The 16,442-nt window shown below is 37.3% G+C and overlaps 2 protein-coding genes across 2 annotated transcripts in view; one reads left to right on the forward strand and one right to left on the reverse strand.

Moving 5' to 3' along the window:
• LOC142354486 (uncharacterized) overlaps positions 1-16,442 on the forward strand; it is a 161,701-nt gene that overhangs the window by 123,320 nt on the left and 21,939 nt on the right. The gene's annotated exons all lie outside the window — the stretch shown is intronic.
• Positions 1,599-6,297, reverse strand: LOC142354151 (uncharacterized). The gene is made up of 4 exons (XM_075406416.1): positions 5,801-6,297; positions 2,815-3,008; positions 2,701-2,768; positions 1,599-2,153 (listed from the first exon to the last, which is right to left on the reverse strand). The coding sequence occupies exons 1-4, from the start codon at positions 6,295-6,297 to the stop codon at positions 1,599-1,601; spliced, it is 1,314 nt and encodes a 437-aa protein (XP_075262531.1).

A 16,442-nucleotide genomic window follows, 5' to 3' on the forward strand; every position in this document is an offset into this window, starting at 1 on the left:
TTTTAATCGATTTGCACCGTCAACATTGATTGGAACAAAAAATTATTGATAAAAGCTGCTTTAATTTGTACGAACAAATAGAAATCAAAGTATCAAAATAGGAGGACTAATCAATTCAGTAAAAATGGAAATTAACTTCTTGCCATTAATGAGAAAATATTCCGCTCAATGTCTTTCTCCATTTTTATTGTTCAAAAAGATTTTTCACCTGACGCGCTTTCTGAAATTTAAATTTAGATCAGTATTTGTAGCGGTGCAACATTAATTGAATCATATGCCTAGAAATTCTTTATAACGCTTTTTGCTTAAGAATTTCAAGCTCGAAAAGACAAAGTGATTTTGATAATATCGTTTAAAATTAAGAAAATTTGGTTTCGGTACTTAGTCAATTTTCATGGTTTTCCTCATCTTGCTCGGATTGCATTGGAGGTCATTGTATCAAACAAAATTTTAAATCGTAACATACTGGCCTCCTTGAACAGGTTCAACTTTATTATTGTGTCAATCAAACTGGCTTTTTGGTTCAGTGGTCAATTGCGTCAAATAGTATTTCTCAGCAACCCATCAAAAGTTTATTGCTATCTACCTAAAATCACTCAATTCTCGTTTGCCAATTTTCATAGGTGTAATTTACATTTTCTTGCAGTAATTCCTCGTTTTTACCCTCTGTTGTTCATTCTTCATCTGTGTCATCTTCCTTGTCAAATCTTAATGAAGGCATTTCAATATCCTCTTTCATTAATAAGATAGGCTTGTTGACTGGTCGTATAGATAGTCCAGATGATATCTTCAGTTCAACAACTCGGACTATTTTATCATTTCCGGTCAAAGAACTTTGTTGTTCGTCCCATTGGCCAGAGAGTGGGTGGTGTGTTCTCTTCCTTGCTTTTCACCACATCATTCATGTCAATACTTGTTTTTCCAGTTTGCCTTTTTTCGCGTTGTTGTAAATTTGACAAATACTCTAATGGCCACTTCTTCCAAAAGTTTCTGATAAGATTGTCCATCCTCTTCTTCTGCCGTGTCATTGAAAAGTTTTCTTTTCCTATTGTTTTTGGTTCAGGCAATGCTGTAATCGGTCGTCCTATCAAAAAGTGTCCTGGTGTGAGTGCGTCATTGGAATCATTTGAAACGGATGTAATAGGCCTTGAATTTAAGATAGCCTCAATTTTTGTCATCAATAGTGTGAAGTCTTTGATGAACAGTTTTGTTCTTCTAATGCTGCGGTACATGTGACGTTTCAAAGATTTGACTGCGGTCTCCCATAGCCCTCCAAAAATTGGTGTTATTGGTGGAAAAGTAAGCCAAGTAATATTGTTTTCCTTGCCGAACGTTGCTATCAAATCTTCAACCTCGTGAGAAGCTGTGGCTAGTCGAAACTCCAATTCTCCCTTGGTCCCAAGAAAAATTGTTGAATTGTCGCTGTATATTTCAGCAGGAATAACTCGACGATATATACATCTTTTAATGGCTACAAGACAATCGTCCTCGGTCAGTAACATAACTGGCTCTATGTGATCTGTGTTCGTACTGAAGCAAATAAAAATTCCAACGTATGTTATCAAAAGCGTTCGATTTCCAATTATTGTGTAGAACGGTCAACAATGGTCGAGTCCCCACAGATTGAAAGCACATGACGGCACTATTTGTTCTCGAGGCAGATTTCCTATCTGAAGTTGTAACAACTTGGCGTCAAAACGGATACATAATTTGCATCTGTAAAAGACACTTTGGACTACAAAAAGCCCTCCAGGTATCCAAATAGTTCGTGGAAGCGTTAATAACGTCAGTTGTGGTCTTCCATGAAGATTTTGCTTGTGTGCTTCTCGAATAAGCATCTCAGTGATTGGCGTTTTCCTTCGAATAAGAACTGAAAATTTTCGGTCGATTGTGTAAGGTGAATTTGCTAGGCGTCCTCCAGTCCTAATCACCTCATTTTCTTCATCAAGAAAATGGTGAGAGGCTGCAGAAAGTGCTGCTTCTATGACGTTTTTGTCTTCTTTGTCTCCCTTTAGTGCCTGCTCCACAGGCGTTAACGAAACATTTTCTTTTTCTGGTTTCATCTTTGTTGAACTGATGTACTCTTTCGCTGGAATTGTCTGTATTCCCGGCAGACACGGTGAAGCGTTGATCCCCAGGCCCCCCAGCCAAACCTATATCAAGTTTGACATCATCGTTTGAGACACCGACACCATCCACTCCTCCGACGCTGACAAGACAACCTGGACCCCGGTCTTACCTTACCTCTACCTAAGGAATTGGTAGTAGAAACTGAGCTCACATTTTCACCTGCGCCCCGGCGCTGACAAGACTACCTAGGGCCCCAGCCGTACCTGTGCCTGAGGAACTAGTAGAAAAAGAACTCATATCTTCATCTCCGCCCTCGGCGCTGAAAAAACTACCTTGGCCCCCGGCCCTACCTATACCTAGGGAACTAGAAGAAAAAAAAAGCTCGTATCTTCATCTGTGCCCCCGGCGCTGACAAGACTACCTGGGCCCCGGACCCTACCTACGCCTAGGGAACTAGTAGAAAAAGAGCTCGTATATTTATCTGCGCCCCAGGCGCTGACAAGACTACCTGAGGCCCCGGCCCTAGCTACACCTAGAGAACTAGTAGAAAAGAGCTCGTACCTTCATCTGCGCCCCCAGCGCTGACAAGACTAATGGGGCCACAGGCCCTACTTATAACCTCAAACTTACCGGCTGAATTTGAGCACCAATTTTTGTTCGTGCCCCAGGCGCCGACAGGAGAACCCGGACCTTCGGCCCTATATAAACGTTGAGGAGAATTGGTAACTAATGAGATCCCCGTACCCTTGCCAATCCTGTTGTTGATGTAAGCACCGGGGACCCCGGCCCTACCTTTACCACCAATCCCCTCTGGTCCAGTGGATTCGTTATGTTGCTGAACGTCTTGCTGTGTCGCGTCTCTGCTGTTGTCGCTTGCCTCTTCATTGGGCTGATTCTTGATGATCTTGTACTCGTGAAGAAAGTTTTGCTGTGTGACGCTGTACAGTTGAAGTCAACCTCCGTATAAATTTTTCCCTTGTAGGGAGACTGAATTAGGATTATCGGACCGATTTGAGTCTGGATTTTTAGTTGAGACATAGATTCATTACTATCAGTCTTTTCGTTTGGCGTTGAAGAGCAGGCTTTTATGCGTTTCAACATTCTTTTTGTCCGCTGTTTCGCTCTAGAAGATTGACTTCTTCTCTTGGTGCTGCTGATGAACTTTTGGACATAAGTAAATATCCTTGTAACTTTATGTATTGACGAATGCCGATTTACCATCAATAAGGTTGCGTTATCTTCTTTTGATGAAATCATAGTCACGTTTTTAGATCGCACCTTTACTTCTTTTTCGGTCTCTTCTCCTGTAGCTGACAAGATGTCAAGTTAAAGCCAAAAGTTTGTAGGTTGACACAACCAATCTGGTCCTTTCCACCAAACCTTATGGTTCAACAAATCAACTGCTGCTAATCCTCTTGAAGCACAATCCGCTTGTTTATCTTCCGTTGGAACATATTTCTAACCAACTGCTGGAATAATTTTTTGAATTTTTGCTACTCGGTTGGTGACAAATGTTTTCCATTTCTTCGGATATTTTTGTAGCCAGGCAATTGTAAACGAAGAATCTGACCACGGAAAAACCTTCGGAGTTGGAAATCGTTCATCGCTAATACCATTCGTCTTTGCCTCAACAAGCTTAGCTCTTAGCAGGGCAGCACAAAATTCCAACCTTGGCACACAAACTGATTTGATTGATGCAACTCTTGAGCAGTTTTGTTTCAATGAAGTTGTCTTTTTCCTGTCTGACGAAAATGACAGAAGGATATGCTTTAGTTGAAGCGTCGCAAAAGACGTGCAACTGCAAATCTGATTTCTTGGCTGGCTTGAGAATCTTCCGTTGAACCTTCCGAGACAACCTTCAGTTGTGCTCGAAAATGTAGGTACTGCTCTAGAATTGAGTCCAATAAATTACCATCTCGTCCTCCTTTTCACTGAAAGTGGGAGCTAGTCTTGATACAAGTCTCGAGTCGCAAAGAGTCGCAAGTCTCGAGTCGCAAAGAACTTGTAGGGGTCAAATTGAATGAAAACACGAACAAGCAATGCCGTATGTTACCCGAGTCTTACGATGAGTTTCAATCGCGTCTAAATTTGGATCTTTCCACAATAATCTGTGGTAATCCTTGTCTTCCTTGTCCAATTCCACCTGTCTGTACTTTTTTGCAAGGTCAACGGAAAGTGCTATTTGATGTAGTCGGAGTCAAACAAGAATGCTGCAAAGTTCTTTCTGAATTTTTGGTCCCACCATGAGTCTATCGTTAAGAGATACTCCCGATGTCGTCTCGTCTTTGCCGATTCGTCAAACGACCCTCAGTTTGGTGGTAGCGTTTGACTCTTTGAACACACAATGATGACAAAGATAGTAGCAGTTTTCGACAGGCTTGATAAGTTCTGATGTTGGAATTTTCTTCATGTGTTCGAGATGAAAGAACTCTCCAATGAACTGTTTGTATCTTTTTATAAAAGTCTGGTTGTCTTTCCAATCCGAATAGAAGACTGCGGAGTCTTTTTTTGGCTTGTTGAAGTGAGTCTCCCAATGCTTCTGTCTCGTTCTTGAAGGGAAGTTTCACTATGAAGCGACCTTCATGGCTTCTTCTAGTTGTTTCCTTGAAGTGATCATCGCAGCGTTTTCTTCGGTGGTCTAAAGCTGCGCTACTGGAACTTCTTCTAATTCCCAAAAACGCTGCAATTGTTTTTTGGCTCTGAGGAAACAACGGAAGTCTGCAGATTGTTTGTTTAGGTTTCTTCTTTCTGTTCCCTTCCAATAACGACCCAACCGAACATTGACAGCCTATATGTTATTCAACTGTTAGGCTCCTTTATTCGATTGTTGCCAGCATTATGTTTTCATGATGAGATGCTCCAGTCAAGTGGTCAATTGATGACAGCTTGTTGAACTCTAGGTCCGCAAGCTCCAACTCCTTTACTGTTTCCTATTGCCTGGTGTCAATTAACCTTGATTGTAGATTGTTAATAATTTTTTTCAAAATTGATGCACTGATATTGACATTACACGATTTGTTTCTTGATGGAATAGGAAGGTCCACTCGACCTTTGTTGTCTTGAAACGTATCCACCTGGTACAAAAATTTTTGTGTTGCTGCTTTTCTTCTTCAATTTAGAGCGTTGTACTGCTGCTTTAATGATAAGATTGTTTTGTGAAGAGGACGTGTCCTAAGTCGAATTGTCTGACCATGAACATTAACGGCAACAATTGCGGTTTGAAGAAAGACTTCTTCTGAAGTTCGTTGAGTCATAGCTCCTGTGACCTTAATTTCATCCTTCGACTTCGCAATTGCTGTTGTTGCTGTAGCGTTGTTCTTCTGTTTTTCATTCGCTTGAGTGCGGGTTGTTAAGCTAGTTGTCTGCTGATGTGTGTTTTTGTTGTGAATGTTTTCACGATGAAGAAGAGTATGATGCTTTCTACCACACTGATTACACTTCGATCCATCACAATCTTCTGATCTGTACCTCGGTTGGAGACAATTGAATTAGAGTTTTCTAAGCTTTATCAGCTCTGGTAGTTCCCATTCTAAATGCCTTTTGAACTTTCGGCATTTGAAAATTTTTTCGTTTCTTCACAACATTCGCATTGATGCTCGGAATTCCCCAAATGTGCGTGCAAATGTCGTGGGTTCCCGTTCACTTGAAATTTTGTCGCTCCAAATCCGTTTGGCGCTGTTGCCTCGAGTGCTTGTGCAAGTTCCTCTAAAAAAGTATGAGCTCTGCATACTTCTGAGGTTCCTTGACCTTTGAATATAGCTCCCATTGTTTTTTTGTCTCTCTAGGCAGCTTCTCACTGATCAAGTAGACAAAATAGATGTCTTGACTGTTGACTGGTTCACCCAAATTCCGCAAGGCCAGTCGATGATCGTACATTGCTTCAATTAAATTTCTCAATTCTTTGGCATTATCGGTTGTCAGTGATCGATACGAAAAAATTGAATGCGGATATGTGCGAATGATGATCCTCTTGTTCTCGTATCTGTTTATCGCAGTATTCATAGCAATGTCGAAGTTGTGATCGGCAACTGGTATCGAGGCCAGCAGTTTGGCGACATCACTTTTAACAGATGCTTTCAGATACTGCAACTTCTGACTTCCTTGAAGAGAACTGTTGTCGATGACTGCTCCTTTGAACAAAGCAAAGAACGAAGTCCACTCCATATAATTAACCGAAAATAATGGCAGATTGGGTTTTGGTATCTTGATTTTGGCTGAGTATCTCATAGTATCGGAGAGTGTTGGAGTTCCCTCAAAACGTTTCGTGATTGCATCAATGTTCTGTGTCAACTTGTCATCAAATTCTTTGGACTCTAGAATGTCATTGTCCAGTGCTTCAGCCTCCTTTAAGATCTGTTGAAATTCTTGATTCAAAGTTAACAGAAAATTTTTCTTCTGGGTGAGAAGTGTCGCTTACCGATTTAGCTTGTTGTTGTCTGCTTCTGAAATGGTGTCTTGATCTTTTGACATGATGTTTTCAGCCTCATTGTTATACCTTGAAGCAACGCTGCGGTGTGATCCCCGAGATTGTTTCTTGATTTCAAGATTAGACATTTTGACTTGTTGTTGACTTTGAGGGCCTCTTCTTCTTGTCTTTGTTGTGATCTTTGCTCGCATCTTTTTTGTCTATATTTTTCGTGGTCTTTGCTGTACTGAAAGCTTAAAAACACACAAAAGGAAAGCAAGAGATTGGAAACCGTGGTTCAAATAATGCCCACCTCAAAAATTGCGGCCAAATTTTGCGCGCGAACTTAGTGTTACTACTTCGGGGGAGCGAACCGATATTAAAAATTTCGAGTTCTCCGCGAGAAGTGAGAAAGAGATTGTGTTCCACAAAATTTCAAAAAAGTTTTTGTAACCCTTGAGATATTGTTCTCCCACTAGATAACTTTACCGGGTCTCAGAATTAGGTTAATCAACCTTGTTATGCAAGTTAATCAACTTGTATAACATGAGGGGGAATGTGTTATCTGGTCGTGGGTCCGCTTTCAACTTCCCTTTAAGTTTCCCATTTTTGATTTTTTGCTAGGATGCTAGAGAGAGTTAATGCTTTCGGTGCCTAATGCTTGACTATTTTATCTTTAACCTGTTTGTCGGCGCACCAAATGTTGCGGTGCAATATTAATTAAATCACTTGCTTAGAAATGACTTATAACGCCTTATGCTTAAGATTCTCAAGCTCGAAAAGAACAAGTGATTTTGATAATATCGTTTGAAATTATGAACAATTGGTTTCAGCACGTGGATATTTATCATGGTTTTCCTCATCTTGCTCGGATTGCCTTGAAGGTCATTATATCAAAAGTAAGTTGAAATCGTAATAGTATACACTGAAGTTCGAGTACACAACGATTGCAGGTCACACATCCAACAAACAGCATGAGACAATTAATAATCATAATAATATTTTTATCCAGCAAAAAAACAAAAAAATTCTTGTTAATTTGCAATGTAAAGTTGAAAAAAAAACAAAAGAATGATTGGTTTGCTTGGAATTTGAGAAAAAAGTGTGCAAATTAGGAAACTTGTACCCGTGAAATCAATTAGGGAGCTTGTAATTACCTTGTTATCAAAAAGACAATTGCTGGACTATAAAGATACGAACGTGAAATTGTAATAATTGCTCTTGTACGAAGTTCGTAGCAAATAGTGTAAACTTGTTGATCTTGTATAATGGAAATTTTTTGCTAGAACATTTTGCGCTTTTCTTCCAGAACATTATTTGACTTCTCAAGAGACATTTTCAAGCTTTCCTTCTTCTTCATTTATAAGTGATCTCCATTGCTCTCACTCCGAAGTAGAGCTTGTTGCGAATAGGAATTCGGTAGCAGCATAGAAAAGATAAGGGCCAAATGGCACAGTCTGTTGTGCATATGGTTGAAAAGCCGGATGTCATCTGTTCGAATTCCGGTGGGGTCAAATGGTTTTCCGCCCGCCTCTCGTTCGCAAAAAAAACTCTTCCAACAAGAGTCGGTTTATATTTTGAATCTTTTAGTTCAGTTGAATCGTTCACTAAAAATTTGTGGTGCGCCTCTTGAATTTTAACTATCTAAGATTATCTATTTTTTGTGCAGATAACTGACAACTTAATTAGTTTTTCTGGTAAAGTTATAATGTGATAGTTTTGAATTGAAGTAAAAAGTAATCAAGATTGCCTCGCGAGAAGCTCCGTTTTTATCTTAGAATAGTAATAAAGTTTTGAAAAGTTTTTGCTACAAAACAAAGAGAAGTTTTTCAAAAAATGAGGAGCAGTCTCCTGCGAGCTGTCTTGTTAAGTCGCTTCAAATTTTTTCTAATTGAGCGCCTATTTCAAAACCTCACACTCCAATTTATTGAAATTTTTTTTGTGCTCCTTTTCCTGATCCAGAAGTCTGCTTTTTTCATTTTGTAAGGTTTCTTTCCTAGAGTTGAAGTCGACAATTTTTTTCCCTCTTCTAACAAAAAAACATTCAGAAATAATGCAAACCTCACGACTAAAACAAAAAAAATTAGAAGTCTTTTGCTTACTGCCACCAGTCTATTGTGTCGGCCGAATCAATTTGGTGGGCCAGAAGTTTTTAATCAATTGTAAATTTTTGGAATCTTTGCGAATTATACAAAAAAATTAAAGTATTTTTCGGATTATTGGGGAAATTTGTGCAATTGGAGGATTAAAAATCTATACAGAACTGAAATATATTTCTAGGAACGAAGACAATGCTAGACACAGAACTGTATTCTGTTTTTATTTTTTTTAAGAAGAATAAGAAACCTCTTGATGTTTTTTTACTCGATTTGTAGCGTAAACATTGAAAGGAACAAAAATAATGAATTAAGTTGCTTGAAACATTACAAAGAAAAATATGCAATTAGAGGAATAGAAATTTTATTCATAGGGAAATTTAATTTTTGCCAACAAGGACATCGCTGGGCCATTCAATTGACTCATTTTTTCTTTTTGTTATCGGTGACAATGATAATTCAACTGCTGTGCCTTCTGAATAGTACGTAAAACCATTGAACACTAACTTTAAAACATTACGTAGTTAATCATCTATACAAAATTAAAAAATCTTTAAAATTTTTAATCAATTAGCAAGGTAAACATTGAAAGGAACGATGAAATAATGATTGAAATGCTTTAATTAGTACAAACAAATAAAAATCACAACATCAAATTGGGAGGACTATTGAATTTAGTAAAATTGGAAATTAACTTCTTGTCAACAAGGACAAAATGTTTGGCTCAATGTTTTCATCCATTTTTACTGTTCAAAATGATTTTTCAGCTGATGCGCCTTCTGAATTTTAAATTTAGATCAGTATACACTGAAGTTCGAGTAAACAACGAATGCAGGTTACACATTCAACAAACAACATGAGATAATTGATAAACGTAACAACATTTTTATCAAGTGGAAAATCAAAAAAAATTTTTGTGAATTTGCAAAGTAGAGTTGAATAAACAACAAAAGCTTTGATTGGTTTGCTTTGATTTTGTGAAAAAAGTGTACAAATTAGGGAACTTGAAACCGTGAACTCAATTAGGGAGCTTGTAATTACCTTGTTATTGAAAAAACAATTGATGGACTTTACAGAGACATTTGTGTCCTTATAATAAATGCTCTTGTACGAAGTTCATAGCAAATATTGTAAACTTGTTGGTCTTTTTATGAAAATTTCTTGCTTGAACATCTTCCGCTTTTCTTCCAGAACATTTTTTGAATTCTCAAGAGACTTTTTCAGGCTATTGTTCTTCATTTCTGAGTTATCTCTATTGCTCTCACTCCGAAATAGAGCCTGTTGCGAATAGGAAGCCGGTCGCAGCTTAGAAAGTTTAAGGGCCAAATGGCACAGTCTGTTGTGCCTAAGGTTAAAAAGTCGGAGATAATCTGTTCGAATCCCGGTGGGATCAAATGTTTTTCCACCGGCTTTTTGTTCGCAAGCAATTCTTTTATCAATAGTCTGTTTATTGTTCGACTCTGTCAGGTCATTTGAATCGTTCTCTAAAAATTTGTGGTGCGCCTCTTGAATTTTACCTATCTAAGATAATCTGTTTTTGTGCAGATATTTGACAACGCAATTAGTTTTTCTGGTAATGTTATAATGTGATAGTTCTGAATTGAAGTAAAAACGGTGTTCAAGGCAGCTTCGCAAAAACGCTCCGTTTTTATCTTAGTAAAGTAAAGATTTGGAGAGTTTTTGTTTCAGAGCAAAAACAAGTCTTTGTCAAAAGTTGAGGAGCAGTCTCCCGCGAGCTGTCTTGTTCACTTTATTTTTCGCTACAAGTTTTAAAAGTTTGAGTGACTTTTTCAAAACCTTACAACTCCATTTTAATAAAGCGTGTGGTTATATAACGAACCATATTGTATGACATGCTCATAAATTACATAGGGTCATACAGAGGAGGCTGAAGGCAATCAACGCGCAGATCCCGTTCAGTCGACCTCCAAACCTTTATGAACTTCTATTCCTGCCACAGTGGGCAACAACCAGTACAATCCAGAAACATTTCAAAACGTTGGCAATGCTCTTTCATCCGGACAAGGGTGGTCGTGAGGACATGTTCAAAATCATTCTTCAAGCAAAGAAAATTATGGAAGATGAGGAGGCCCGTAATTTTTATGACAAGTACGGGATTGAAAAAGCACAAGAATATATGAACTCGAAAATGGACATTTGAAAATCTTGCTGTGTGAGCGAGTGGAAATCTTACATTTTCTAAGAGGGAGGCAGTATAGTGAGCTATAGAGTATGACATGCTCATAAATTACATATTAAACGCATAATTCGAAATTTTTACAAACAAATAGGAGAACAAAAAGAGATGGTTACTAATAGTAAACCGGATTTTAACAAAATAGAGAAAACATCATAAATAATTATGGGAATTATCATACCAAGTGAGAGCGAAATAAAGAGTTCTTTCTTGTTGTTGTCACACCAAGTGAAATAAAGAGTTTTTTCTTGTTGTTGTCGTTCGTAATTGAAACTGATCGCCACTGCGAAAGTCTTTTTAGTCTAGGAAATATTTTTTTCTTTCGATTTTATTTGCTAAATTGACTTTTAGATAACGAGCGACATAACCATCGGGAAAAAAGTGCGGGATAGTCGCGTTGTAAAATCAATTGAAACAGTTACTGAAAGTTATATATTGACTTTTTCTGGTACTATCATTAAAAAAAAGAAAATAAAGCGAAAACAGTTGAAAAGGTAACAATAAGCAGGAGAAAGTAAAAGAAAACTAAGCACCTAATATCATCCTTGTCGTAAATAGAAAAGAAAATATATTAAAAACATCAATAAAACAAGGAAAACCGGAGTTCAGCCAGAATCATATTAAATAAAAAAAAAGAAATTAGGCGGGACAGTCGTCTATAAGACTGTTAATTAAAACTTCCTTAAAAATAAAGAAAAATAAATAAATAAGTAAAAAAAGAAATACTGTATTGAAATAAGCTTAGATTTTTATAAACAAAAGTTTTTTAACATTAAAATAAAGAGAGTGCTATAGAAATTCAAAGATAAAAATAGAAAACACCTTCCAGTGACGATGTACTTGATAATTAATTTATAGAAACTATTAGTTTCAATAACTTAACAAAGATTTAAAAGGGCACGATACAAGTAGGGGAACAATAAAATGGCAACGGGCTCAACCTCTAGAATGCTATTACCGGAAGCATTTACCGGTTCAAACGACTTGGAAGGTTACGTGACGCATTTTGAGCTATTAGCGGAACTACAAAAGTGGAAAAGAACTGAAGGAGATCCGGCTCGCGAAGTTGATGAACGGCCGCATTACTTTGCACTTAGGCTACAAATATCTGCCATAGAATTCTATCGCATTCTACCGAAAGCTACACGAAAAAATTATGATGAATGTGTTAAAGCTTTTCGAGAACACTACAGCCAAAAATTGGTCGTTTTCCGGGGACGGCTAGCTCGCCGCGTACAGCAACCAGGACAAAAACTGACCAATTTTCTGGGAGATTTAAAGCAGTTGTCTTTGAAAGCTTACCCAAAGGAGTCGCAAGACATTAGAGGCCATCTCGTTCCGGGAGGATTTCTAGAAGGAATCCACCATAGTCAGGTTTCGTTAGATCTCAGAAAGCAAATCGGCGACAAGGATATGAAAATTGAAACAGTTTTGGAAAGAGCTTTGCATCTAGAAGCTGTAACGAGAATGGAGGAGGAAGAGCAAACAGCAAAAGTTGCGGTAATTAGACGAGATGAAACAAAAGATTTAGTGGAGACCGTCACCAAGCTTTTGAACCAATTGAATTGCTTTAATTAGTACAAACAAATAAAAATCAAAACATCAAATTAGGAGGACTATGAAATTTAGTAAAATTGGAAATTAACTTCTTGCCAACAAGAAGAAAATGTTTGGCTCAATGTTTTCATCCATTTTTATTGTTCAAAATGATTTTTCAGCTGATGCGCCTTCTGAATTTTAAATTTAGATCAGTATACACTGAAGTTCGAGTAAACAACGAATGCAGGTTACACATTCAACAAACAGCAACATATAATTGATAAACGTAACAATATTTTTATTAAGTGGAAAAACAAAAAAATTCTTGTGAATTTGCAACGTAGAGTTGAAAAAAACAAAAGCTTTGATTGGTTTGCTTTGAATTTGAGAAAAAAGTGTAGAAATTAGGGAACTTGAAACCGTGAACTCATTTAGGGAGCTTGTAATTACCTTCTTATTGAAAAACAATTGATGGACTTTACAGAAACACTTGTGCCCTTATAATAAATGCTCTTGTACGAAGTTCATAGCAAATATTGTAAACTTGTTGGTCTTTTTATGAAAATTTCTTGCTTGAACATCTTCCGCTTTTCTTCCAGAACATTTGTTGAATTCTCAAGAGACTTTTTCAGGCTATTGTTCTCATTTATGAGTGATCTCTATTACTCTTACTCCGAAATAGAGCCTGTTGCGAATAGGAAGCCGGTCCCAGCTTAGAAAGTATAAGGGCCAAATGGCACAGTCTGTTGTGCATATGGTTAAAAAGTCGGAGGTCATCTGTTCGAATCCCGGTGGGATCAAATGTTTTTCCACCGGCTTTTCGTTCACAAGCAATTCTTTTATAAATAGTCTGTTTATTGTTCCACTCTTTCAGGTCATTTGAATCGTTCTCTAAAAATTAGTGGTGCGCCTCTTGAATTTTACCTATCTATGATAGTCTGTTTTTGTGCAGATATTTGACAACGCAATTAGTTTTTCTGGTAATGTTATAATGTGATATTTCTGAATTGAAGTAAAAACGGTGTTCAAGGCAGCTTCGCAAAAATGCTCCGTTTTTATTTTAGAAAAGTAATGTCTTGGAGAATTTTTGTTTCAGAGCAAAAACAAGTCTTTGTCAAAAGTTGAGGAGCAGTCTCCCGCGAGCTGTCTTGTTCACTTTAATTTTCGCTACAAATTTAAAAGTTTGAGTGACCTTTTCAAAAACTTACAACTCCATTTTAATAAAACGTATGGTTATCTAGTGAACCATAATGTATGAAATGCTCATAAATTACATATTAAACGCATAATTCGAAATTTTCACAAACAAATAGGAGAACAAATAGAGATGGTTACTAGTAGTAAACCGGATTTTAACAAAATAGAGAAAACATAATAAATAATTATGGGAATCATGAAACCAAGTGAGAGCGAAATAAAGAGTTCTTTCTTGTTGTTGTCACACCAAGTGAAATAAAGAGTTCTTTCTTGTTGCTGTCGTTCGCAATTGAATTTGATTGCCACTGCGAAAGTCTTTTTAGTCTTTTCTTCAAAATATTTTTTTCTTTCGACCTTATTTGCTAAATTGACTTTTAGATAACGAGCCGCATAACCATCGGGAAAAAGTGCGGGATAGTCGCGTTGTAAAATCAATTGAAACAGTTGCTGAAAGTTATATATTGACTTTTTCTGGAACTATCATTAAAAAAAGAATATAAAGCGAAAATAGTTGAAAAGGTAACAATAAGCAGGAGAAAGTAAAAGAAAACTAAAGCACCTAATATCAGCTTTATCGTAACTAGAAAAAAATATATATTAAAAACATCAATAAAACAAGGACAATCGGAGTTCAGCCAGAATCATAATAAATACAAAAAAAAATTAGGTGGGACAGTTGTCTATAAGACTGTAAATTAAAACTTCGTTAAAAATAAAGAAAAATAAATCAACAAGTAAAAAAAATACGGTATTGAAATAAGCGTTAGATTTTTATAAACAAAAGTTTTTAAACATTAAAATAAAGAGAGTGCTATAGAGATTCAAAGATAAAAATAGAAAACACCTTCAAGTGACGATCTACTTGATAATTATTTTATAGAAACTATTAATTTCAACAACTTAACAAAGTTTTCAAAGGGCACGATACAAGTAGGGGAACAATAAAAAGGCAACGGGCTCAACCTCTAGAATGCTATTACTGGAAGCATTTACCGGTTCAAACGACTTGGAAAGTTACGTGACGCATTTTGAGCTATTAGCGGAACTACAAAAGTGGAAAAGAACTGAAGGAGATCCGGCTCGCAAAGTTGATGAACGGCCGCATTACTTTGCACATAGGCTACAAAAATCTGCCATAGAGTTCTATCGCACTCTACCGCAAGCTACACGAGAAAATTTTGATGAATGAGTTTAAGTTTTTTGAGAACACTACAGCGAAAAACCGGTCGTTTTCCGGGGACGGCTAGCTCGCCGCGTACAGCAACCAGGAGAAAAACTGACAGATTTTCTGGGAGATTTAAAGCAGTTGGCTTTGAAAGCTTACCCAACGGAGTCGCAAGACATTAGAGACCATCTCGTTCTGAGGGGATTTCTAGAAAGAATCAACCATAGTCAGGTGAGGTTAGATCTCAGAAAGCAAATCGGCGACAAGGATATGAAAATTGAAACAGTTTTGGAAAGAGCATTGCATCTGGAAGATGTAACAAGAATGGAGGAGGAAGAGCAAACAGTAAAAGTTGCTGTAATTAGACGAGATGAAACAAAAGATTTAGTGGAAACAAGTTGACAAACAGCGAGAAAACCGTCGAAACCAGTCTAGGGAGCGAAGCGGTTCCCGTGGACGGTGGTTTGACGAAAGACGTGACAGATGACAGCAACAAGATCGTGTGTTTAACGATCGGCGGCGGTTTCCAACGCCAGTATCTAGTCACCGAGACAGATCTTTTGGAAAAGAGGCCGTCTAGGAGGAACGACAGGCAGGGTTTCAAGTGCAGAGCCTGTGGACAAGAAGAAACTGCCCTTTTAAAAAGAAAATCACCGAGAACTGCAATGTCATTAGAGTTTGTTCGACAAACACACTTAAATGTCTAAACGCAGAAATCATACTTCATGGGAACAGATGCGTTGGATTAATAGACAGTGGAAGTAGTATATCGCGTTTGAGCTGGTCCACATACGAAAAACTGGGAAAACCGGTAATTGTACAAACATACACAAAACGAGTGTTAACAGCCAATAACTCAGTTGTCAAAATAATAGGCAGAGTAACGCTTTTGGTACAGTTGCAACCAAGACTACCGGAGGTTGAACAAGAATTTGTGATAACGGCAGACGAAAGTATAGAATGTTTGCTGGGAATTGATTTCCTGAAAACCAATAAATGTGTATTGAACTTACACGAAGAGAAACTATATAGCAGTCACTTTAATATTTCAATACCGCTCACCGAAGAGAAAACGCATGGTGTTCAAGTTTTTGCAATTGCGAGGCAAAATACTTATATACAGAGTAAAAACGAAAGTCTAATGAAAATTAGATTAGCTGATGAAAATGGAGAAGAAATTCCGGGAATGGAAGGATTAGTGGAAGCAATATAAGATTTTGAAATAAGGACTGGTTTGCTTTTAGCGGCCTGTATGATATCAAAGAAAGATGGTTGGAATTTGATAAAAGTGTTAAATCTAACGAACGCACCAGTAACCGTGTATAAAGACACTAAAGTGGGAACTTACTTTGAAAAAAAAGAGAACTTAGTTTCGAATGGAATTTTCACAAATCAAAATAAGCCAAAAACATTGGAATTTTTTCAAATTGGAAAACAAGCAAATTTGGAAAGTTCTAAACTAAATGGCCAGCAGAAAGAGAAAGTACAAGAATTGTTCACGAGACATCAACAAGTCTTCTCAAGAAACTCAAATGACTTAGGATATTTTGACAAAATTAAACACCAGATTAAACTCAACAAAGATGCACAGCCGTTCAGAAGAAGTTATTGCAGTATGAGCTTCGATAAAAGAAAAGCAATGAAAAAAATTGTCGAAGATCTAGAGGATGCAAAATTAATTGAACCAACCAATTCGTATTGGGCAGCACCATCAATATTGGTGAAGAAGAAAGATGGCAGCTACAGACTAGTTGTAGATTACAGGGGTTTGAA

This window comes from Convolutriloba macropyga, chromosome 15, assembly GCF_964194025.1.
Source record: "Convolutriloba macropyga chromosome 15, txConMacr16.3, whole genome shotgun sequence".
Taxonomy (NCBI): Eukaryota; Metazoa; Xenacoelomorpha; order Acoela; family Convolutidae; genus Convolutriloba; species Convolutriloba macropyga.

Bases quoted from the DNA above. Each gene is read 5' to 3' on its own strand.
- LOC142354151 (XM_075406416.1), bottom strand. From the start codon at position 6,297: ATGAGATACTCAGCCAAAATCAAGATACCAAAACCCAATCTGCCATTA. The intron at 3,009-5,800 runs GTATGCAGAGCT...TCAACTGTACAG, and splicing joins AAGGTCAAGGAACCTCAGAA to CGTCACACAGCAAAACTTTC. The intron at 2,769-2,814 runs GTACGGGGATCT...ACGTTTATATAG, and splicing joins CAACAACAGGATTGGCAAGG to GGCCGAAGGTCCGGGTTCTC.